This window comes from Eriocheir sinensis, chromosome 12 (assembly GCF_024679095.1).
Source record: "Eriocheir sinensis breed Jianghai 21 chromosome 12, ASM2467909v1, whole genome shotgun sequence".
In the NCBI taxonomy this organism is placed as follows: Eukaryota; Metazoa; Arthropoda; class Malacostraca; order Decapoda; family Varunidae; genus Eriocheir; species Eriocheir sinensis.
Window position 1 is genome coordinate 20,895,831 of NC_066520.1, and position 24,205 is coordinate 20,920,035.

The 24,205-nt window shown below is 43.9% G+C and overlaps 1 protein-coding gene across 6 annotated transcripts in view; it reads left to right on the forward strand.

The window, feature by feature from the left end:
• The window catches only part of LOC126997597 (uncharacterized), a 106,096-nt gene that overhangs the window by 18,287 nt on the left and 63,604 nt on the right, over positions 1-24,205 (forward strand). The window contains exon 1 of one of the 6 annotated variants that reach the window (XM_050858772.1): positions 6,913-6,932. The exons of 4 other annotated variants lie outside the window; for them this stretch is intronic. In XM_050858772.1, coding sequence (XP_050714729.1) covers positions 6,928-6,932 — 5 coding nt within the window. In that variant the 5' untranslated portion in view covers positions 6,913-6,927. Of the gene's footprint in view, positions 1-6,912; positions 6,933-8,161; positions 8,397-24,205 lie in introns of those variants that run through there. One more of the 6 variants, XM_050858771.1, reaches the window with a different exon arrangement.

Here is a 24,205-nt window from a genome sequence, read left to right on the forward strand (position 1 = left end):
TCCAACACCCTTAACCAATTCCAACCCAGAAATGAAATGAAAAAGCCATACTAAGGACATAACTTCATCAATTCTAGTACGGCGTTTTAAAAAAAAAAAATCAGCACCATTTCATACATAAACCTGGGGGGGGGGGGGGGGGGTAATTCTCAGGGCGTTTCTGGTTACTAAATGTGAATATTCTTAGGTATTTTACTTTGTTTACTTTGTAGGAACACCTTGGTCTGTGTCCTTGAAACCAAAAAGCAGTATTGTGTGGGGGAGGACGAAGGGGTTGGGTAGTGGTGTTTCGTGTGGATGGTATGAGGATCAGGGGTCATAGGGAGGTGGAAGGAATAAGGAAGAGGATGAAAATAGTGTAATGGGAAGGAAGAAGGGGTTAGAGAAGGGACGCTTCGTGTGATGGGTGTGAGAGAAGTGGAAGGAATAAGGAAGAAGATGAAAATTATTTAAGGGGAGGAAGAAGGGGTCTGGGTAGTGATGGTTTATGTGTGATGGGTTTAAGAGTTGGGGGGAGTAAAGGAGTGGAAGGAATATGGAAGAGAATGAAAATAATGTAAAGGGGAGGAAGAAGGGGTCTGGGTAGTGATGGTTTATGTGTGATGGGTTTAAGAGTTTGGGGGAGTAAAGTAGTGGAAGGAATATGGAAGAGAATGAAAATAATGTAATGGGAAGGAAGAAGGGGTCTGGGTAGTGGGATTTTGTGTGGTAGGTTTGAATGTAAAGGGAAGTATAGAAGTGGGAGGAACAAGGAATTGGATGAAAATAATGTAAAGGGGAGGAAGAAGTGATCTGGGTAGTGATGGTATTTGTGTGATGGGTTTAAGAGTTTGGGGGAATATAGGAGTGGAAGGAATAGAAAAAAACGACATCATGAATAGTTGCTAGATGACATGGTAGTGGGTTTGAGGGTCAGAGGAAGTATTCAGTAAATAGGACATCATAAATAGTTGCTAGATGACATGGTAGTGGGTTTGAGGGTCAGAGGAAGTATACAGAGGAGTGGAAGGACGAGGAAGGAGGATGTCATGAAGGGCCTCTGGATGACACGGTGGTATCTTTCAAACCTGACTGTTGGCGTGACTCTGCGGCTACCTGTCCTTCTGTGTGTGTGTGTGTGTGTGTGTGTGTGTGTGTGTGTGTGTGTAACCTGTGATTACCGTGTCCGGGAGATTAATGGTTGTATGGTTGTCAATGCCGTGGTGGTTGTGATGGTTGTTGTTGGTATTGTTGCTATTATTATTATTATTTATTGTTATTATTATTATTATAGTTGTTGTTTTTATTATTTGTGGTTGTTATGGTTCCTTTATCGTCTTAACTTTTTTTTTTTTTTAGTAATGGAAAGTACTTTTTTTTACGCCGTATCTTACTTCGTTTTCAAATTACTTTTATACCTTTGTTCATGCTCTCGTTTTCTTCGATTTGTTTTTCGTTTGTTTTGAAAGTTCAGTCTGGAATAGTGTGTGTGTGTGTGTGTGTGTGTGTGTGTGTGTGTGTGTGTGTTCACCTGAATTCGCAGATCCTCCCTTAGACGTGGAGGCAGGAAATGCTCTCTTACTTCCGTTGCACACACACACACACACACACACACACACACACACACACACACACACACACACGGCATTATGGGCTTATTACTCACAGTGACTTCCTTGCCAGTGAAATGTGTGTGTGTGTGTGTGTGTGTGTGTGTGTGAAGGAGGTTTTAAAAATGGCTGTAAACACGTGCGTACTGTCTGAAGCCTTGGGAAATCCATATTCATTTATCTTTTTTGTGTTCTTGAATCTTCTCATTGATAAGCTTCGTTGCCTCCCTAATGTCTTCCGTGTACTGACTTATTATTTTCATGTATGCTGTGTTTGTCTCGTTCCTCTTCTTTTTATATTATGTATATTGTGTTTATCTCGTTTTCCTCTTCTTTTTTTATTATGTTCATGTATGTTGTGTTTATCTCGTTTTCCTCTTCTTTTTTTTATTATTTTCATGTATGTTGTGTTTATCTCGTTTTCCTCTTCTTTTTTTATTGTTTTCATGTATGTTGTGTTTATCTCGTTTTCCTCTTCTTTTTTTTATTATTTTCATGTATGTTGTGTTTATCTCGTTTTCCTCTTCTTTTTTTATTGTTTTCATGTATGTTGTGTTTATCTCGTTTTCCTCTTCTTTTTTTTATTATTTTCATGTATGTTGTGTTTATCTCGTTTTCCTCTTCTTTTTTTATTGTTTTCATGTATGTTGTGTTTATCTCGCTCTCCTCTTTTTTTTTTTAGTATTTTCATGTATGTTGTATTTATCTCGTTTTCCTCTTTTTTATTGTTTTCATGTATGTTGTGTTTATCTCGTTTTCCTCTTTTTTTTTATTATTTTCATGTATGTTGTGTTTATCTCGTTTTCCTCTTCTTTTTTATTATTTTCATATATATTGTGTTTATCTCGTTTTCCTCTTCTTTTTTATTTCATGTATAATGTGTTTTATCTTGTTTTCCTTTTTTTTATGTATGTTGTGTTTATCTCGTTTTCCTCTTCTTTTTTTATTATTTTCATGTATGTCGTGTTTATCTCGTTTTCCTCTTCTGTTTTCCTTTGCTAGATAGAACCTGTTTGTGTGGAGTGATAGGAAGCGAGCCCTCACTAGCTTAGAGATGAGACAGACACCGCTAAAGGCAAGGGAAAGTTGGGAGCATATGATGTAGCTGCGGATGGAGGCGGTGCTCATCTCCGTTCTGTTGTCCCTACTAAACTTAACCTCCCAAAAAAACAAAACAGAAAGGGGGACGAAATAACAATCAAAACAACAACCAAAACAAAAAAGAAGAAAAAACACAGAAAAGGTGACAAATTAACTTCAAAACAGCAATGAAAACAAAACAAGAAAACAAAAACAAATTGGGGACAAATTAACTTCAAAACAGCAATGAAAACAAAACAAGAAAACAAAAACAAATTGGGGACAAATTAACTTCAAAACAGCAATGAAAACAAAACAAGAAAACAAAAACAAATTGGGGACAAATTAACTTCAAAACACCAATCAAAACAAAACACAACAAAACAAAAACAGACGGGGGTACAAAAAGACATTCAACCACCAATCAGAGGACGAAGTAACTCCTCTCCCCCTCCTCCCTCCTTAGAGAAAACAGACAACTCCATCAATATTCATGCGCACCCAAACTCCATTAAGTGTTGTAATCCTCCGGCGCCGCGTCCTCCTCTGTTACCCGCAGCCTCCTCGCTCCCACGCCGCCCCAGTTTGATCCCCGGGAGCTGTCCCGAGACCCAGTGTGGCCTGTCGGGGGCGGGGCGGGGTAGGGGCACGGTGGCAGGGGTGGGGAAGGTCGGGGGTTGATCTGATGATAGGATGCACTGAGCTAGGGAACAAGAGGAGGAGGAGGAGGAGGTGTAGATTTGGGATGCTGAGGGAAGGATGGGAGAGGAAGGAATGGAGGAAACGTGTGTGTGTGTGTGTGTGTGTGTGTGTGTGTGTGTGTGTGTGTGTGTTGATATGTGCTAATTTTCATGTGTAGCTTTTTTTTTTTTTTTCGTTCGTGTTTGTGGTTGACCTTGACTTCGTCCCTCCCTCCCCCCACCCCGTTTTCTTTTCCACACACACACACACACACACACACACACACACACACATCCGGTCTTTAACACTGTGGTCATGATGTGTATTTAAAAGTACTGCTCTCTCTCTCTCTCTCTCTCTCTCTCTCTCTCTCTCTCTCTCTCTCTCTCTCTCTCTCTCTCTCTCTCTCTCTCTCTCTCTCTCTCTGGTAATTTTCTTAACGTCTGATATTCGCTTCGTCTAATAAACATTTTCTCTCCATTCTTTATAAATTCTCCCTCCTCGCGATGCATAACTTAACACAAAATTATGATTGTTTTTCCCTCACTCTTTACTTTGATGTTTTCTTTCCCCTCTTAGCGTTTCCGGTCTCCTGTTTTTTCCCCTTCCTCTTTTTTCCTTCTCCCTTACTATCTCTTCTTTTCCCTCTTCTTTTGTCTCACTATCTCACAAACTAGTCTTGCTTCTCTATTTTGGTATTTTCTCAACTTCTTTTTCTTCTTTTACCATCCTAACCTAACCCAACCTTACCTAACCTACCCTAACCTTACCTTTCCTTACCTTACCTTACCTAACCTAACCCAACCTTACCTAACCTACCCTAACCTTACCTTACCTTACCTTACCTAACCTTACCTAACCTTACCTAACCTTACCTAATCTAACCTTACCTTACCTTACCTAACCTAACCTTACCTTACCTTACCTAACCTAACCTAACCTTCTTTTACCATCCATCCTTCCTTCTTATTTTTTATCTGCTCATGTTCTTGCTACTTATTTCTGGGATTGTGTATGTTCTTTTATTTCCTTCTTTTTCCTCGTTTCCTTTTTTTTTTTTTATATATTTCAGACGTTTGCGTGAATGTCATCCTTCTGTCTCCCGATCTTCCACGTTTTGCTTCTTTCCCTAATGGTCATGTTTTCCTCCATATCTTCCATTTCCTCTCCCCGAACGTCCTCCTCCTTGCACTCCTTTTCTTCTCATTCTCTATTTTTGTTCACAAGCTTCACCACTGACCTCCACCCTTTCTTTGTGTTTTCCTCGCAATTTCCTTCTCTCCCAAGTCATCCCTCTCTCTCACTTCCTAGATCTCTTCACTGTGAGGCTTTGAAATAGGAGCTCAGTCACCTACCTACATATCCAAAGACTCAAAACTAGCGTAGATTATCTTTTTTCGTTCCATTTGTTGCACGTTCCTATTCCAATTTTCCGAACTTCATTTTTCACTGGTTTTGGATTTTTGTAAGGATTCTGTGGCGTTGGTATAGAAGCCCAGTCACCTTTATGTCCAAAAATCTGCCCTCGTATCCTGAAAAGTAGCTTAGATTATGTTTATTTCACCCTAATTGTTGCAGTCCTCCCTCCTTACCTACCCATACTTCCCTCCCTCTTTGCTCTTCCTCCCCTCCTACCTCCATCCCTTCTCCCTCCGTCCCTTCCCATCCCATTCCTACCCGTCCCTTCCTTCCTCCTGCTTGCTCCTTCTTGCTCTTCCTTCCCTCCTACCTGCATTCCTTCTCCCCCCGTCCCTTCCCATTCCTTCACATCCCATCTCTTTCCCTCCCCTTCCTCCTTCCTCCTCTTCCTCCCCTCATCCCTGCATCCCTGTCCTCCCTCGTCCCCTCCCATCCCTTTCATCCCCTCCATTCCTCCTTACCTTCCCTACAAAAAGTGCATCCCTTCTCCCCCCGTTCCTTTCCATCCTACCCATCCCATCCCTTTCCCTCCCCTTCCTTCTTCCTCTTCCTCCCCTCATTCCTACATCCCTTCCCTCCCTCGTCCCCTCACATCCCTTTCATCCCCCCCATCGCTTCCCTCCTTCCCTTCCCTCCCCCTCGTCACCCCAGCTTCCGTGTCCATTCCCCGTCCCCCGCCATTCCCCCAAGAGTCATGCCGCCCATTACCCAATTATGGTCCTCACGCCTTCCCCAAGCGACCCTCCATAACCCTCCTTAGATACCACTTACTAATCTCCGCTTCTTCCATCGATCCCCTCCTCCCCCTCTTCCCCTTCTCCTCCTCCTCCTCCTCTTTGTAGTTTGTCCCCCCCTCCTCCCTTTCCCTTTTCCCTTTCTCTTTCTCTTCCTTATTCCAGTGTTTCTTTTTCTCTCCATCTTTCCTTATTTTTCTTTCTCCTCCTCCCTCCTCCTCCTCCTACTCTTCCTCTTTTGCAGTTTTTCTCCCTCTCTCTCTCCCTTTCTTTTCCCTTTTCCTGTGTTTTCTTGTATACTTTCCTGTTCTCTTTTTTTCCTTCACCTTTTCTTTTGTTTTTCTTTCTCTTCCTCGTCGTTCTCGTTGTCGTCTCTCTCTCTCTCTCTCTCTCTCTCTCTCTCTCTCTCTCTCTCTCTCTCTCTCTCTCTCTCTCTCTCTCTCTCTCTCTCTCTCTCTCTCTCTCTCTACCTTTGACATTATTCCTTCTGGTGGTTTACCCCACGCCTCGTCCTGAAAGTGCCCCCCCCCTCCCCCTCCCTCCCTGCCTCCCTCCTACCTGCCTCTCCCCCCCCCCCCCCCTCCACGGCAGGTAATCCTCAATCACCTGGATTTTACTATTCTCTTATCTGGTGGTGGTGGTGATGGTGGTGGTGGTAGTGAACTCAAAATAATCTCCGTCATACATTGTTACATTTTTTTTCCTTTTTTTCAGTTATTTTTTATTATGTCTAGTTTTTTTCTTTCCCCGTGTGCTAATTTATATATGGTCATTCATTCATTCTCTCTCTCTCTCTCTCTCTCTCTCTCTCTCTCTCTCTCTCTCTCTCTCTCTCTCTCTCTCTCTCTCTCTCTCTCTCTCTCTCTCTCTTATTTTCCTCCATGCCTTCATTCATTCATTCATTCACTCATTCAAGTTTTCTTTCCTTATTAACCTCCCAATTTACTCTTCTTTTTTTTTCTTCCACTATCTCATTCTCCCCATTCTCTCTCTACATATATATTCTTCCCTACAACCACTACCACCAACAACAACATCAGCATCACTCATTCAAGTTTCCCCTCCTTATTAACTTCCCAATTTACTCTTCTTATTTTCTTCTGTAGTCTCATTCTCCCCATTCTCTCTCTGCATATATATATTTTTCCTTACAACCACCACCACCACCACCACCAACAACAACAACAACAACACTAACAACAACAACAACGTCACCTCTACACCCTCTACACTTATCCAATGCACTGATATAACCTTCACCCTCCCTCCCTTCCTTCCCACTAACTCCCCATCCTCTAACCCCAACCCTACACTGACCCCCTCTAATCCACTTAACCGCTCTCCAAATTAAGTGATTTATTATATTTTTTATCCTTTTTTCTGTTGCAGGTACGTTGGGGCGCTGTGATTGGCTGGGTCCTGTGATGACGTAAGTGTTGGCTGATGACGTAATACTGGTCCTGTCTTTTCATTGGCCCTCAGTCTGTCCATTGGCTTGAAGTCGATATTAATTATTATAACCCGTTAATATTCGGTGTGTGTGTGTGTGTGTGTGTGTGTGTGTGTTTCCATGGTAACGGTATCGTGCTAGTGGTGTGTGGAGATGAGAGAGAGAGAGAGAGAGAGAGAGAGAGAGAGAGAATTATTTATAGAGACGTCTTAGATAGAAGTCTGTTTGTCACTTACCTCCTCCTTGTCTCCCTTCTTCTTTTCACGTAGTTATTGTTGTTGTTGTTGTTGTTGTATATATGTGCTATTACTGTATATCTGATTTCCTTGCTTCTTTTTTTCTCATCTTTTATTTTCTGCATTTTTTTAAGTGTACCATATAGAGGACATTTTCTTTTCTTTTTGTATTCTTTTCTTCTGAAGGTTTGAAGTTACGAAAGAGGAAATGGATATGAAGTAAATATAAAAGGATGCTGAACACACACACACACACACACACACACACACACACCGTAAAAAGAATATAGCCAAAAAACGTAGATAAAGTCATTGCAAAGCGGAGTAACTTCATTAACTTTTCAAGCTTCAGATGTCAAAGTATATAAAACTAATTAAATATCTCTCTCTTAGAAACACATTTGTTCATTCTTATCATTGACGTTATTACTCAGATGTTCGCGTGATGAGAGAGAGAGAGAGAGAGAGAGAGAGAGAGAGAGTTGCAGATAAGAGGAGGGCCACAGAATCGATGGTATGTGTGTAAGTATGTAAATAAGTGTGTAAGTATGTGTGTGTGCTCGATATCTATGTTACAATTAGGATGCTTGTCCCGGGGTGGAGACGTTCGGTACAGCATACGTATAGGAATCTGGTCAGCATCCCCCCCCCCCCCCCCATCACCACCACCCGGCCTCGTAAAACTTTCATCTACATCACCCCCAACATCAGTAACGTCTAAATCGGTTCTGTATGTTTACCAGCAAGATCTCTAAGTATCGTAAGACAAGTGGGCAGCTGTGACGGCACGATGACGCAGAGTTACAAGTGCCAGAAGGGATAGAGGAGGAGAAGGAGGGATGGAAGGGATGGGGATGAAAGAGAGAGAGAGAGAGAGATCGGGGCAGGCAGGCAGTCACGGGATGCTGCTGTATGTGTGTGTGAGCGTGTGTGTGTGTTGCGGGGACGGGCCAGACAGCACCAGCATCCCCATGGCAACCCTGAACATGGCGGAGGAACCACGACGCTGAAGTTGCCACACCGCCTCCACCTCCCCGGCCCCCAGTTCCTCCCTTGCTAGCGGCCGACCAACAGAGTGACGTAGTTGCTTTAGTGGCTTCGGTGGGGTGAGACGGGCACATTGACGCCCCGCCGGGTAACTGTGAGCGTGTTTATAGTGGCATGGATATCAGTAGAAACCAGAGTGACCGCTACACCAGATGAAAAGGTATTACTTGTGTGATGGGTGGTGTGGGGGCTGGTGTTAGTGTGTGTTTGTGTGTGTGTGTGTCCTAGCGTGACCAGCTGGCCGCATCCTTTCTCTCATGGTGTGTGCTTTCGGCGTGATCATATTAGTAAACCAGCTGTCTCTCTCTGTGTGTGTGTGTGTGTGTGTGTGTGTGTGTGTTATCGGAAGGGAAAGTTTGGTGAATCCGGGATCACCTAGCTAGCCTCCACCTCCTCCCCCCTCATATAGTGGTGGTGATGATGGTGGTGATATGTGGTGGAGGTGATGGAATGTTGCAGCTGGTAATGGTGGTGGTGGTGGTGGTGGTGATAATGGAGGAGTAAGTGCGCCGGTGGTGTTGATGGTGGTGGTGGTGGTGGTGGTGCCGAAGGTCTCTCTTACACACACACACACACACACACACACACACACACACACACACACACACACACATACATACATACACACACACGCACATATCATTATTCTTGTTTAAGGCTGACAATATAAGTGTTTTGGTTGTGGTTGTGTGTGGTGGTGATGATGGTGGTGGTGGTGATGATGGTGGTGGTAGCATAAGCAGTCCGGTACAAGTAACAGTGGTGTGTGTGTGTGTGTGTGTGTGTGTGTTGTACTCATTTCACATGTAACACACTAGACATAAATAGCTTTCTCTCTCTCTCTCTCTCTCTCTCTCTCTCTCTCTCTCCGGCATAGTAAAGGTGAATAGTCAAGTAGAGGGGAAGATTGTCACGTGGCCTCCTCCTCCTCTTCCTCCTCCTCCTTATGTTCTTCCATCTTGATCTCCTTCTCCACCATCTTCTCCATTCTCCTCCTCCTCCTCCTCTTCTGAATCTTGGCTGGCACATGATTCTCTTACATACACACACACACACACACACACACACACAGGCAGGAAGAATGGTCTACACTACCCCCTATTTGACTCTCGTGTGTGTGTGTGTGTGTGTGTGTGTGAGGTGTAGTCTGGTGTCATCTTTCTCGCGTTGTTAGGGCGTACATAAATGTTAGGCCTAATTATGCTGTTTATGGGATATAGAGCGTAACGGTAGTAGTAGTAGTAGTAGTAGTAGTAGTAGTAGTAGTAGTAGTAGTAGTAGTAATACCACCACCACCAGTAAGAAAAATAAGTTCTTCATAATGTCCGTTTTCCAATCTAAATTCTGAATAAATATAATAAAAGGGAAATATGATCGAGACGCGACAACAATAGGAAATAAAAGAGCAGTAAAAGGGGAGGAAGAGGAGGAGGAGGGGAAGGGGCGAAAGAGAGGAGGGGAGGGGAGAGGAGGGGTGGTGTGTAAGGAGGAAGCATCACGCCACTACCAATATCACCACCAGTACCACCACCATCATCACCACTGTCAATACCAACACCAATACTACCATCAGTACCCACTACCTCCACCACCATCACCACCACCGTTCTTATTTCTGATGTTGATCGGTGATGACGTCATTCGCAGCACCATCGTGGCGTCCTCCTCGGCTATTATTGTGGAGGGCGGGGGCGTCGAGGGCCTGGAGGTGAAGGGAGGAGGAGGAGGCGTTTACAAGTATAAGGAAGAGGTGGATGAGGAGGGGTGATAGACTGTGTGTGTGTCTGTGTGCGTGTGTGTGTGTGAGATGACGTACACTATGGTATTCTGTGAGTCAGTAGCAAGTATTTTGGCACTGCTCAGCATCTCCTACACTGGCTGGCTGTATACTGTTGAGACGTGTGACTGCGGGTTGGTTAGTGTGTTAGTGCCCGGCTGAGAGTGAATGCCGGGAGAAATGAGGACAGCTTGTGTGTGTGTGTGTGTGGGTGCTTGGGTGGGTGTTGAGATGCAAGAAGGATTAGTGCGTGAAGGAGAGTCAGGCTGCGTGAAAATGTGTGCGTGTGCGTGAAAGGTTCTATCTATGCAGGCGTGGGCAGGGCGTAGGAAGGAAGTGTGTGTGAGGACCGGAGGAGGAGAGAGAGAGAGAGGGGGGGGGGGGCTGGGGGAGAAAAAGCCAGCGGGTCAGGTGTTCGCCGGAGGGAGCCTTGGACGGAACAGCTGACTAACACCGGCTGGCTGACTGACTGGCTGACCGGCTGGCTGTTTGACTGACTGTGGTGGCGAGGTTGACTGAGTGACTGACTGGCTGGCTTTACTACCTGGATGACTGTGACTTGGATTGACTAACTGGTTGACTGGTTGGCTGGTGGACTGGTTGACGAGCTGGCTGGCCGAGAGTGTATGACCTTGGTTTTGTTTACACTTTCGTGGTGGTGGCGGTGATGTGGTGATGACGGTGGTGGTTCTTGAAGGCGAAGTTGGTGATAGCATCGGTAGTGGTGATGGTGGTAGATGGAAAATAGTTTGACGTGGTGACTGGTTTGGGGGATTTTGCTATTGTGGTAACCGGTTCTCGCAATAGTGATAAGAGTGATGGTATTAGTATTGTTTTTTTTTATAATGATGGTGATGGTAGTATAATGTAGCGTTGGTGTCCATAATGCCCTAGATGGTTTGTGATCATTGTGTAACACGTAATCTTGCCTTTAAATAGTTTTCAAATCTTGTGTGTGTTGGTATTTTTGTATCTTCAGCATTACGTGGCCATTATTGCCCCTCCTCCTCTTCTTCTTCTTCTTCTTCTTCTTCTTCTTCTTCTTCTTCTTCTTTCTCCTCCTCCTCCTTCTTTCATAACCTTCCCTCCACCTCCATCTCTTAACCTGCTTCCTCCATCATCAATTCCACCCTCCTCCTCCTCTTCTTCTTCTTCTTCTTCCTTCTCCTCCTGCTTCCTTCACAACCTTCCTTCCACCTCCATCTCTTAACCTGCTTCCTCCATCATCAATTCCACTCCTCCTCCTCCACTTTCCAATTACCCCATGTCCTCCTTCCTCCACCCGTTCTTCCACTCTCCTTTCTCCCCCTCCACTCGGCTTCCTCCCTCCACCAGCACTCTTCCTCTCCTCTCCCTCCACTCTCCTCCCCACAGGTCATCATTACTACTTATACACCTTGAACACATGTGATGCGTTCTTGCCCTGTTCTTCCACTCTCCTTTCTCCCCCTCCACTCGGCTTCCTCCACCGGCACTTCCACTCTTCCTCCTCCTCCTCCACTCACCCACATCTCAAGGTCATTTTATACACCTTGAACACTTCTTACATGTGATGCGTTCTTGCCTTGTTCTCTCTCTCTCTCTCTCTCTCTCTCTCTCTCTCTCTCTCTCTCTCTGGTAATGAAAATCTGATTGAAAGTTGACAAAAAGAATTGAGAGAGAGATAGAGAGAGGTAGATAGAATAACGGAAAAGAGGAGGAGGAGGAGGAGGGACGGATGGCCTTATCAGTGGAGGAGGAGGAGGAAGAGGCGATAAGCAAGAATATTCTCTCTCTCTCTCTCTCTCTCTCTCTCTCTCTCTCTCTCTCTCTCTCTCTCTCTCTCTCTCTCTCTCTCTCTCTCTCTCTCTCATTATTTGCTTCTTTTTCACTTTTAATTTATCATATTTTATTGTGTGTCAGTCAGAAGAAGAGAACTGAAGGAAGAGAGGTGTTGAAACTGATGTAGAGACGAGATGGTGAAGAGAAAGAAAGAAAGAAAGAAAAAGAAAGAGAAAGTAAGGTTAAGAAGAAAGAGAGAAAAGAAAAGAAATAAAGAAAGGAAGGAGGGAAGGAGGGAAAAGAGACATACGGTGTTCTTTTAGAGAGGCGGAGGAGGAAACTTTTTAGGACCTTCTGGAGGGGAGGGATTTAGGAGCAGGAAGGAAGGAAGGAAGGGTGAGGGAGAGAGAGATCTTGGAAGGGGTCGCGAAGAAGAGAGAAAGAGAGGGAAGGAAATTAAAGAGGAGATAGAAAGGGAAGGGAGGAAAGAGGAGGGAGAGGAAAGAAAAGAAAGAAGGAAGGAGGAATGGCAGAGAGAGAAAAGAAGGGAAGGTTTTTACAAGAGAAACGTAGAGAAGGAAGAAAAAGGAAAAGAGAAAGAATAGGAAGAAAAGATGGGAGAGAGAAAGAAGATAAAGGACAGATGGAATAGAGAGAGGTGGAAAGAGGAAAGATATTGATGGGAAGGATTGAGAGAAGGAGGAGATAGATAGATAGATAGATAGAGAGCGAGAGAGAGAGAGAGAGAGGACTGTTTACAAGATGGGGAGAAAAAAAAGAAAAGGGAGAAGAAAAGTTTAAAGGGACTTCTTTGTGGTATTGTTTGTCAGTTTGTCTTCTGAAGGCGAGGGGGGGGGGGGGCAGGGGGGGGGGCTGAGGAAGGGGGGGAGGGGGGCTGGAGGATTAGGGGTGATGGGAAGGAGGGGAAGGTGGGGGACTCCGTGGTCGATTTTTTTTTATAGTGAAACATTGAGATTGGAGGAAAGAGAAGGTGGTGGTGGTGGTGGTGGTGATGATGAAGGAAAGAGTGTGAGAGGAAGAGGAGGAGGAGGAGGAGGAGGGGATGGCTTCCTCAACTCTCTCTTAGGCTCTCTGGCTTCCTTCTCTCTCTCTCTCTCTCTCTCTCTCTCTCTCTCTCTCTCTCTCTCTCTCTCTCTCTCTCTCTCTCTCTCTCTCTCTCATATACACACACACACACACACACACACACACACACACACACACATGCAGACACACACCACAAACTTCCTCCTCCTCCTCCTCTTCCTCCTCCTCCTCCTCCTCCTCCTCGTCTTCCTCTTCCTCTTTTTATGATTTTTTTTTAGATTATCACGTTTTCCTTCGCTGTCATTTTCACATTTTCCACTTCTCTTTTTTTCCCTCCATTCTTTCCTCCTCTCCTCCTCTCTCTCTCTTCCTCCTCCTCCTCCTCCTCCTCCTCCTCTTTTTATCACTTGCTGCTGTCTCCCTTCCTCTTCCTTCCTTTCTTCATCCTCCATTTTCTTTCTTCCTTTTTTTTCTTCTTTCTCCGCATGTCACCCTTTTTACCTCACCTTTTTTTCCTCCTCCTCCTCCTCCTCCTTACTTATTTCTTCCTTCCTTCCTTCCTTCCTTCCTTTCTCTTCCCTTTCTCTTCCTCTTTCGTTTTTTTCTTTGTTTTTTTGTGTGTTTCTTCCTCCTCTTCCTCTTCCTCCGTCCTTTTAACTTTTTTTTTTTTTTTACTTTTTCTCTTCTTCTTCTTCTTCTTCTTCTTCTTCTTCTTCTTCTTCTTCCATTTAATCCTTATCTTGGGATCTCATTTCTTCCTCCCCATTACACTTTCCTTCATCCCCTTTCTTCCTCCTCCTCTTCCTCCTCCTCTCCTCCTCTTCCTCTTCCTCCTCCTGACTTTCCTCCTCCTCCCCTCTTTCCTCCGTCTCTCTAATCCCTCATCATTTTACCTCACACCTTCCCCTCTTTCCTCTTAATCCCTCCTCCTCCTCCTCCTCCTCCTCCTCTTCCCTCTTCTCTCTTATCTCTTCATCTCCCCTCTCTCCACCTGTTACTATCTCTCTCACCTTTCCTCTTATCTCTTTTTTTCTCACTTTTATTCTTTTTTTCTCTCATTCCTTGCGTGATTCTCTCTCTCTCTCTCTCTCTCTCTCTCTCTCTCTCTCTCTCTCTCTCTCTCTCTCTCTCTCTCTCTCTCTCTCTCTCTCTCTCTCTCTCTCTCTCTCTTTTCCGTGATTTCTTTTTTCGCTTGTTCTCTCTACTTTGTTTTCTGTTTTTCTATATTTTTTTCTTGCATTTGTTCTTTATTTCCTCCTTCTCTTTCTCCTTTCCTCTCCTCTTCTATCTATTTTCCTTGCCCCTTCCTTTCTTTTCCTTTCCTTCCTTCTTTTCCTCCTCCTCTTTCTCTTCCTAAGTCTTTTTCCTTATTTCTTCATTTTCTCTTTCCTTCTCTATTATCCTTTACCTTCTTTTCTCGTCTCCTCTTCCTCCTCCTCCTCTCCTCCCTTCCTTTCAATCTTCCCTCCTTTTCTCTTTCTCTCTCTCTCTCTCTCTCTCTCTCTCTCTCTCTCTCTCTCTCTCTCTCTCTCTCTCTCTCTCTCTCTCTCTCTCTCTCTCACATCTTGCCGGGAGCTTCATTCACATTCAAAGAGAGAGAGAGAGAGAGAGAGAGGTAGACGTGGGAGTGTGGGCTCAAAGGCTTATCATTATTATTATTATTATTATTATTATTATTATTATTATTATTAGGGTTGTAAGGTAACTGTGTGTACTTTCAACCTAGAGCGACACGTCCTTGAGAGATGTATTGTTAGGAGGAGGAGGAGGAGGAGGAGAAGAGGCCTTGTCAGCAGTGAAGAGTGTTGTAGTGAAATAATTTAGATCTTCCTCCTCTTCCTCTTCTTCCTCCTCCTCCTCCTCCTCCTCCAGCAGTTTTTCCATGCTGCATGGTTCTTTTTCCTTTCCTGCCAGCTTTGGCTGGAGGGATGGGGGGGTGGGGAGGAGCTTTCGCCTTTGCTGTCCTTCATCTTCCACCTTTGATTAGATAGTTAGTGTAGCTTGTCACAAACAGCCTCGTAAGGACCAGCAGGTCTGCTGTTGTTTGTTCTTCCTTTGTGTTTCTTTGTGTTCCTCCTCCTCTTCCTCCTCGGCTTCAACTCTCCTTTCTTTCTGTTTAAACAATCTCCCATCCATCACCTCTACATCACTGCCTCCTCCTCCTCCTCCTCCTCCTCTTATTTATCTACATCCATCACGAGGGTTAAAAGAGTTTATTTTTTGTCAATCTCGTCGCGGCTACTTTAATTGTTTGCGCGAAAGAAAGAAGAAGGAAAAAGAAAGACAGAAAGTTAGTGAAAGAGGATGTTAGAAAATACTCGTTTGATTTTTCCTTTTTTTCTTTCCTTTTTTTTTGTCCTGAGCGAGAGAGAGTGGGGAAATAATTGGCTGAGAGAGAGAGAGAGAGAGAGTCAACAGTTGTAGAAAGTTTGACGCTAAAAAACTATTAAAAAAATCTAACGGACGCACTTTCTCGGTTATTATATTTTTCTTTCTCGAATTCTTTTAATACGATAATCTTCTGGACTTAAGATTTGCAAGGGTGTTGAGAGAGAGAGAGAGATTGCATGGGTGAGCGTGCGTGCTTGTGTTAGCTTGAGAGAGGGAAAGTGGAGCATTATTAGCGTGTGTGTGTGTGTGTGTGTGTGTGTGTGTTCTCCTTATTGCATAATGGACAGAAGCATATTATAATTCCCTACCCAAAAGAATGACAAAAATTATTCATAGGCTAATAAACTTTCCCCCACAAGGATAGGTCTAAATTTGCATTCTCTAAAAAGGGGGGAACGGCGCGTGGAGTTGAATGAAGTTTATAAGTGGAAGAAGAGTTTTAAAAGGGCGATGCTAATAAGGTCTTCTGGGGGGGTTTAAAGAGCAGGGTGGGGCTCGTAGCAATGAGTTTAAATGAACCCGCCGCGAAAGTGAAGAAAAAACACACTTACACACACACACACACACACACACACACACACACACACACACACACACACACACACACACACACACACACTTACACACACTCTTCCTTCACGCGATTTATTTTCCTGTATTTCTATGCCAAGCAGCTGTTTATTTTCCCCTCTCAACTTCCTCCCCCCTTTCCTTTCCTCTGTCCCTCGTTCCTTAGTTGTGTTTTCCTCTCCCTCCTTCTCATCTGTCCATCTTTACTTTATTTTTTCCTCCTCCCTCCTTCCCGCCTTCCTTCTCATCTGTCCATCTTTACTTTATTTTTTCCTTCTCCCTCCTTCCCGCCTTCCTTCCTGGCCTCCCTGTTTCCATTACTCTATTCTACTCTCTTTTTTCAATCAAATGTTCGCTCGGGTGTTGCCAAGTGACGTTACGAGGTCCCGTCCACACTGGCGTTTATGTTACACGACGGAGTTACGTTACAAAGCTCTGTTCGCGTGTGTGTGTACCCGGCCTTATGTTCTTATCGGGAGTGGAGTGGAAGGTGGATAGGTGATGCTGGGCGATGCTTGGATAGTGGAGGTGGTGAAGGAGTGGATTATACTGGTTTGGATCGGGAGTATGTATGAAGGATGTGGATGTAATATAGATAGGTGGAGGTAATGATGGAGTGGATTATACTGTTGTGGATCGGGAGTATATATGAAGGATGTGGATATAATATAGATAAAGGGTCAAATGCACAGGTTTCAAGGTATAGTTTCAAAGGCATCACTGTCTCTCACGTCTTTATCATCCCCTCCATTTCTTCTTCCTGTTTTGACTGACTTCATTTTTGTCCATGTCTCTTCCTATATCTTCATCTCGTTCTCTCTCTTAGGCGTGGGCGGAGAGATGGGTGTTAAGTGTAGACATGGGGTTAATCGTTGGCGTGGGAGAAAATCATCAAGCGTGGGAGTTTACAAGCTATGGGTGAGACGTGGGCGCAGGAGAAGGCGTGGGGAGCTATAGAGAACAGTGATAAGTGTAGGCGTGTGCGTGGGTGGGGAGAGGGGGAGGAGAACAACTGGCGTGGGTGTAAGGACTTGCGTGGGAGGGTAACGTGAGATGAAAGGGTGAAGAAGTGTATGGGGAGAGCAGGATAGCGTGGGTGTAGGCGTGGGTAAAGGCGTGGGTGGAGGCGTGGGTGGAGGCAGCAACAACAAAACAACGTGTTGGGTGGGTGGGGGAGGAGGTGGAGGCGGTAGCGGAGGAGGAGGAAGATGAGGAGGAGGAGTAGGAGGAGGCTGTGGTGGTGGTGGTGGTGGTGGAGCAGCATCGATCAAGGAGAGACGCGTGATGCTGGGCTAGCGTCGTCACCATGGCAACCGCATCCGTTGTCATGGCGACTGTACACAAGCCAGCAGGAGATCAGTTTTAACTCCCCTCGCCCGGGTTTTGGGGCGTGAGGGGACGGCGAGGCGGATGGGCGCGGTCTCAAGTGTTCCACAGAATCGATGCAGACGTGGGCAAGGCCTCTCCCTCTCTCTTTCTCTCTGTTTCTTCCGGTTTTTGTCTCAGTACTTTCTTCGTCTTTTCGTCTTCGTCATCTGCGTCATCTCCTTTTTCTGCTTTGACCTTTTTTCCTATTTCTTTATCTCCTTTCTTTCTCTTTCTCTATACTTATTCCCTCTTTTACTGTCGCTCTCTCTCACGTCTTTATCATCGGCTGCATCTTTTCTTTTTCTGCTTTGATTTTTTTTATTTATTCGTGGGTCTCTTTCTGCTCCTTTATCTCATTCTCTCTTTCTTTATACTTCCTCCATCTTCTACCTTCGCTCTGTCTTTCTCTTTCCTCTGTTTCATCTGCTGTTCTCTTCTTCTTTTCCTTCTTTGCTTATGTCTCTTTCTACTTCTTTATCTTACTTTGTCTTTCTACTTTCTCCATTTTTTACTCTTTCTCTCACTCTCACCTTTTTTACTTTCTTTCTCTCTCTCTCACGTCTTTATCATCTCCTGCATCTCTTCTTTACCTTCTTGAACTCTGTGATTTTCTTTTTCGTCTTTCTCTTTATTTTGTTCTTCCTCTGCCACATCCTTTTTTCTTTCTCTCCTTTTCTTACCTGAACTTTTCCCTTTTCTCGCTCTGTCTTCGTCTCTGTGTGAATGTCTGTTGCTGTCTCTTCTTTCTCCTTTTTTATCTCTGTTTCTCTGTCTCCTCAGCTCTTTCCTACAACTCCTGAAGACTTATTTTTGTTTTGTTTCGTCTTTCTTTCTCTTTACCTTTTTTTCTGTTTTCATTATCATCTTTTCCAGCTTTAAATCTTCCTCTCATACTTTCCAATTCCTTCCCTTCATTTCCCTTCTCTTCCTTTCCCTTCTCTTCCTCTCCCTTCACTTCCCTTCTCTCCCCATCCCTTCCTTCGTCACCTCTGCCCTTTGATATTTTTTTCTCTCTTGCTGTTCCCTTATGCTCCCCGTCTCTCTCTCTCTCTCTCTCTCTCTCTCTCTCTCTCTCTCTCTCTCTCTCTCTCTCTCTCTCTCTCTCTCTCTCTCTCTCTCATCTCTGCTCTTTTACCCTTTTACCTTTTCTCTTTTTTTTTTTTTCTCTCGCCTTGCATCAGATTACCTCCTCCTCATCCCTATCCTTATCCTCTTAACATTTTCCTAAGTCTATTTTTGCTTCTTAATCTTTATGTGACATCGTATTTTCGTTTTATTTCATTTGGGAAACTTTTAATAATTGTGTAAGGTTTCTTTTTCCTTCGTCCAATCTCGTGTCATCTGTTTCTTTAAGTAATTTCATATATTTTTCTTTTAATCTTAAAGTCGTATGCTCGTTTCTATCTCATCTTGGAAACGTTCAATATTCACTCATTTCGTTTCTGTGTGTGTTTTCTTTTTCCCTTCGGTCAGTCTTGCGTCATCTGTTTCTTTAAGTAGTTTTATATATGTTTCTCAATCTTAATATATATACACTCATTTGATCAAAGTCGTATTTCCGATCAGATTCATCCGTGAAAACCTCAATACTCCCTCTCATTTGGTTCCTGTGTGTTTTCTTTTTCCTTTCGGCAAATCTTGAGTCATCTGTTTCTCTAAGTCGTTTTATATATATTTCTCAATCTTAATATACACTCATTTGATCAACGTCGTATTTCCGTTCAGATTCATCCGTGGAAACTTCAATATTCACTCTCATTTGGTTCCTGTGTGTTTTCTTTTTCCCTTCGGCAGATATTGAGTCACGTGTCTGTTTGTATAAGTCCTCCCTTCGCTGCCTCGTGCTGGTGTGAAGGGAGTCATTGTTCCTCCTTGTGATCCCCGTGCAGGGCTTCTCATCACGGCTTGGTGGTGGTCGCATTTCACTCTCTCTCATTTCTCTTGTATAGTTTTAATCACGTGTCCCTTGCTTCTTCATTCTACATCTTATACATTTTCCTTCTCTTCTCGTTTTCTTTCTGCCGTCTCTTCCCCCTAGACACATCCTTCTTCTCCCCATTTCGTGTTTTCTATCTATTTATTTCTCTGCTATCAACATCCTTTATAACTTTTCTCTTTTCCGTCTCCTTGTCTCTCCCGTCCTTCTTTCCTTCTTAACTTCTTCCTTTCTTCTCTTTCTTGCCATTCTGCTCCATTCTGTCCTCCTTCTTTTCAATACGTATTTTCCCTCTTCCCTAATTCCTTCCATGTTTCCTTTCTCTCTCGCTTCCTTCCGTCTTTCCTTCCTTTCCTTCCTTTCATCCTTCCCTTCTTCCTTCCATCCTTCCTTTCTTCCTTCCTTCTTTTCCTTCCTTCCTTCCTTCCTTCCTTTCCTTCCTTCCATCCTTCCTTTCTTCCTTCCTTTCTTTTTTCCTTCCTCCCTTCCTGCCTTTCTTCCTTCCTTTCTTTTTTCCTTCCTCCCTTCCTTCCTTCCTTCCTTCCTTCCGTCTCTTCATCCCAGCTAACCAAACATACCCTCGTTTCTCTCTTCTTGGTAAACGCCCCCCTACCCTTCCTTACCTTACCCTACCCACCCACCTACCTACCTTCCTCTCTTGATACATCCTCCCCCACCCCCTCCTCCTCTTCCTCCTCCTCTTCCTCCTCCTCTTCCTCCTCCTTCCCATCAACTATCCCTCGTATCAAGCCCGTCACCTCCAGACTTCCATTCATTCTCACACACACACACACACACACACACACACACACACACACATTTGTCACACTCCCTTTCCGCCTTATATCCCTTATCGTCCGCCTTTCATTCCTCCTCCTCCTCCTCCTCCTCCTCCTCCATATATTCATTCTCTTCTCCATCATCTCAGTCTTTACATCCTCCTCCTCCTCCTCCTCCTCTTCATCTCGCCTTCAGCATCTCTTCATCTATATACCTCCTCCTCCTCCTCCTCTTTCACTCCCCCATATCTATCAGTAGAATATCTATCTATATCTACGCGCACAATCTCCTTCCCCTCTCACGGCTTTCCCCTCAGAATTTATACACATTCTCTCTCTCTCTCTCTCTCTCTCTCTCTCTCTCTCTCTCTCTCTCTCTCTCTCTCTCTCCTTATCTTCATTCTCTTCCTTTTTCTCCTCCTTCTTCCTCTTTCCCTCTGCAGAATCTCTTTTCCTTGCCATTTTCTTTTCCTTCCCTTCAACATCATTCTTCCCTTCATTGTCCATTGTCTCGTTGCTTCCTGCCTCCTCCTCTTCCTCTTCTTCCTCCTCCTCCTCTTCCTCGTGGTTGTATTTCCTCTGTTTTCCTCAACGGCTTCATTTCCTTTATTTCACTCCAGTTTGTTTCTTCTTTATTTTCTTCTTTATTTTTCTTGCTGCCTTTTGCTCTTCTTTAAACCCTCGTGTAGATGTTGATGTGGACCTAAAGCCTTCGTTACTGCAGGGCTTTCTTCCTCCTCCTCCTTCTCTTCCTCTTCTTCTTCCTCTTTTTCCTCCCATATTTTCGTTTGGTCTGTTGCTGGTTTGGTCTGTTGCCTGATTTTGTGTGTTTCCATGTTTCCTTATCTCCGTTTGATGTTATGTCACTACTACCACGACTACTACTACTACTACTACTACTATTACCAACATCACCACCAACATACCACCACCACCACACCACACACTAGCAAAATCATACCCACCACCACCACCACCACCACACTCATCACCACCAGGACCATTAAATTCGAGGACATTTGCATCACCACCGAATTTACAGCCCTGCCACTTGTCATCGTGTGTAGCGTTCCATCACACACACACACACACACACACACACACACACACACACACACATACACACACACAGCCTCGTTCCCTTATCTATATCGGTTAGCCAACAGTTTGTACTTCTTTATCAGAGAGAGAGAGAAACGCTTGGTTCCTTCGTTTAAACTTTGCTGCCGCTTCTAAATTCATTGGTTGCATCAGTTTCCTCTCTCTCTCTCTCTCTCTCTCTCTCTCTCTCTCTCTCTCTCTCTCTCTCTCTCTCTCTCTCTCATAGATGCCATAGATCCCTTTTTTTCTTATAGTGTTGGAATGTCTTTTTCTTTCCTATAATCATCCTTTTTTTAAATTTTGTGCTTTAGTATAATATTTTTTGGTCATCATTAAAAGATAGACCTTTATTTACCTTAACACATATGTCACCTGTCTATATATTCTTAAAGGTTAGGTTAGGTTAGGTTGGGTTGGGTTGGGCTAGGTTAGGTTAGGCTAGGTTGGGTTGGGTTAGGTTAGGTTAGGTTAGGTTAGGTTAGGTCAGAATTACATGCGTTTTATTATATCAATCCAGACGAGCTTCTTCAGTATCTCGTCTTTTCTTATCTCGCCTTTTCTTATCTCCTGTTGTTTACTTTACTAAGATTTCCGCGGTTTGTTTTCCATCCGCTGTTTTTTCTTTTCTTCGTTTGTTTGTTTTCTCGCTTGTCACGGCGCCGCTTGAGACCCTGGCAGCGATATTTAGTTTGTGTATGTGAGTTGTGGCCTCGTGCTGTGTGTGTGTGTGTGTGTGTGTGTGTGTGTGTGTGTGTGTGTGTGTGTGTGTCTCTCTCTCTCTCTCTCTCTCTCTCTCTCTCTCTCTCTCTCTCTCTCTCTCTCTCTCTCTCTCTCTCTCTCTCTCTCTCCTGTTGTGACTTGTCCCTTTGTCTAGTGTCGCGAATTTATACCCAAATCATTTATATAAACACACTCTCTCTCTCTCTCTCTCTCTCTCTCTCTCTCTCTCTCTCTCTCTCTCTCTCTCTCTCTCTCTCTCTCCCAAATAATTTTTTTAACCTCTTTCTAAAAATACACAACATACAGCGTCCGTGTGGCTTGTATCTCATGTATTTTTATTTTATTTTATTTATACATTTGATGAATTCGTTTGTTTTTGTTGGCCCGAGTTTACAAGGGAATCTATTTTTTTATTTTTTATTTAAACCGCTTTCAGTAAAATGTATATGAAGCAAACAGTCCCCGTGGCTTGTACCTAGATTTTTTTTTATTCATTTTATTTATTTTATCATCCGGGTTGGTTTTAACACAACAACCTTATTAATTCAAACTCACTTTTAGATATATGGTAATCAGACTCCCTAACATCGCTTTCTATTTCTTTTTTTTTCTATTTTTCTTCAAACTTCCTTTTTAATCAGTAATAATCAGCGTGTTTTCATTATTCTCCGTTTTGGTCTCCCAGTCAAATTCACCTCAAGCCTTTCCATATTTGTTTTTCTATTTTTTCTTCAAACTTCCTTTTAAATCATTTATAATCAGGCGGTCTTCATTGGTCTCCGTTTTGGTCTCCCAGTCAAATTCACCTCAAGCCTTTCTACTATATGTTTTTTTTTCTATTTTTTTCTTCAAACTTCCTTCTAAATCAATAATAATCAGCATGTCTTTATTGTTCTCTGTTTTGGTCTCCCAGTCAAATTTCCCCTCAAGCCCTTCACTAATATCGATGACCCGCCCCGGATATGAAACGTTGCTTAAAACTGAATACCCCATAAACGTCCTCGCGCCGGATTGCATTGTCCTGTATTGTCGCTTGCATTTGTTTTTTTTGTTTTGTTTTGTTTGGTTTGGTCTGTTTCTCTTAAATCATCATCTTTAGGTCCGCCCTGTCGATGCTAATGTGTCTTTGTCAGCCTCTCCCTTTTTTTTTTTTTTACCTCCATCTCAACCTGTTTTCCCACGCACCTGTCTTCAGTCTTTACCTACTTTCTTACCCACTCTCCCTACCTATCTACTTGCCATCTACCTATACCTACCCACCGAAAAATAAACCATCTACTATTCATCTTAAACACCAACGTATCTACCTACAATCTACCTATCCACCTACCTACCAATATACTTACCTATTCACCCACATATCTACCTACTCAACTATACATCTACTTACCTACCAACCGACCTACCGACGACTTGCCACCACGCTACACCGACTCGCTCATGTACTTGGCACCGAGCCGAAGCAAGAGGGGGAAGGGAGGGAAGGACTGAAGGGAGGCAGGGAGATAGGGAGGGAGGCAAAGGGTGTAGTGTGGCGAGGGCTGAAGCACACTGAGTCACTCTCCTTGTGTCATTGGTGGAGTTAGAAAGGAGTGAAGGAATGGTGTGGCACTGCTGTTAGAAAGGAGTGGAATGGTATGGCACTGCTGTTAGAAAGGAGTTAAGGAATGGTGTGGCACTGCTGTTATAAAGGAGTGAAGGAATGGTGTGGCGCTGCTGTTAGAAAGGAGTGGAATAGTGTGGCACTGCTGTTAGAAAGGAGTGAAGGAATGGTGTGGCACTGCTGTTAGAAAGGAGTGAAGGAATAGTATGGCACTCCTTCCCCGGCGCGCGTGTGTGTGTGTGTGTGTGTGTGTGTGTGTGTGTAGGGGGCTTATCAGACGGCCTTGTTGTTGGTCATAATGAGTATTGTGATGAAATAATAGGAAATCGACGAGCTTGTTTGTACGACGGTGATCTTATCTCCTACTGTGTGTTTTCTTGGTATACTCGTTCATTTGGGGTTTATATATAGTGGGGGGTTTTATGGGAAATTGTGTGTTTAGGGTAGCGTGAGCTTGTTATGGAAAGACCATTAGAATATTCCGAAGACTGGTATTGTTTCAAGTTTGAATATCGGTCACTGATGAACACTAATAAAAATAATAATAATAATAATAATAATAATAATAATAATGAATATACAATGTTATACTATACAGGAAAGTCACCAAACGTAAATAAATAAAAAAAATCAGGTTAGAGAGAGAGAGAGAGAGTTCAAGCGTCCAGTGTATTAACTCTCTTTTATATGGTAATGTTATAGAGGCTGGAGCGAGGAGGAGGAGGGAGGGGGGGGGGGACAGGGAGTGGGGGGCGAGGGGGTGCATGGTCTCTGGGGGGTGGGGGGTGGAGTATTGGACCCTGTGTCAGCTATAAGGAAAGTAAGACGCGATTTTCCGCTACGCTCACGGCAGATTCGTAGTAAGTGGTTGGTTCCTTTTTTTTTTGGGTGGTGATCGGAAAGTGACCGTATCTGC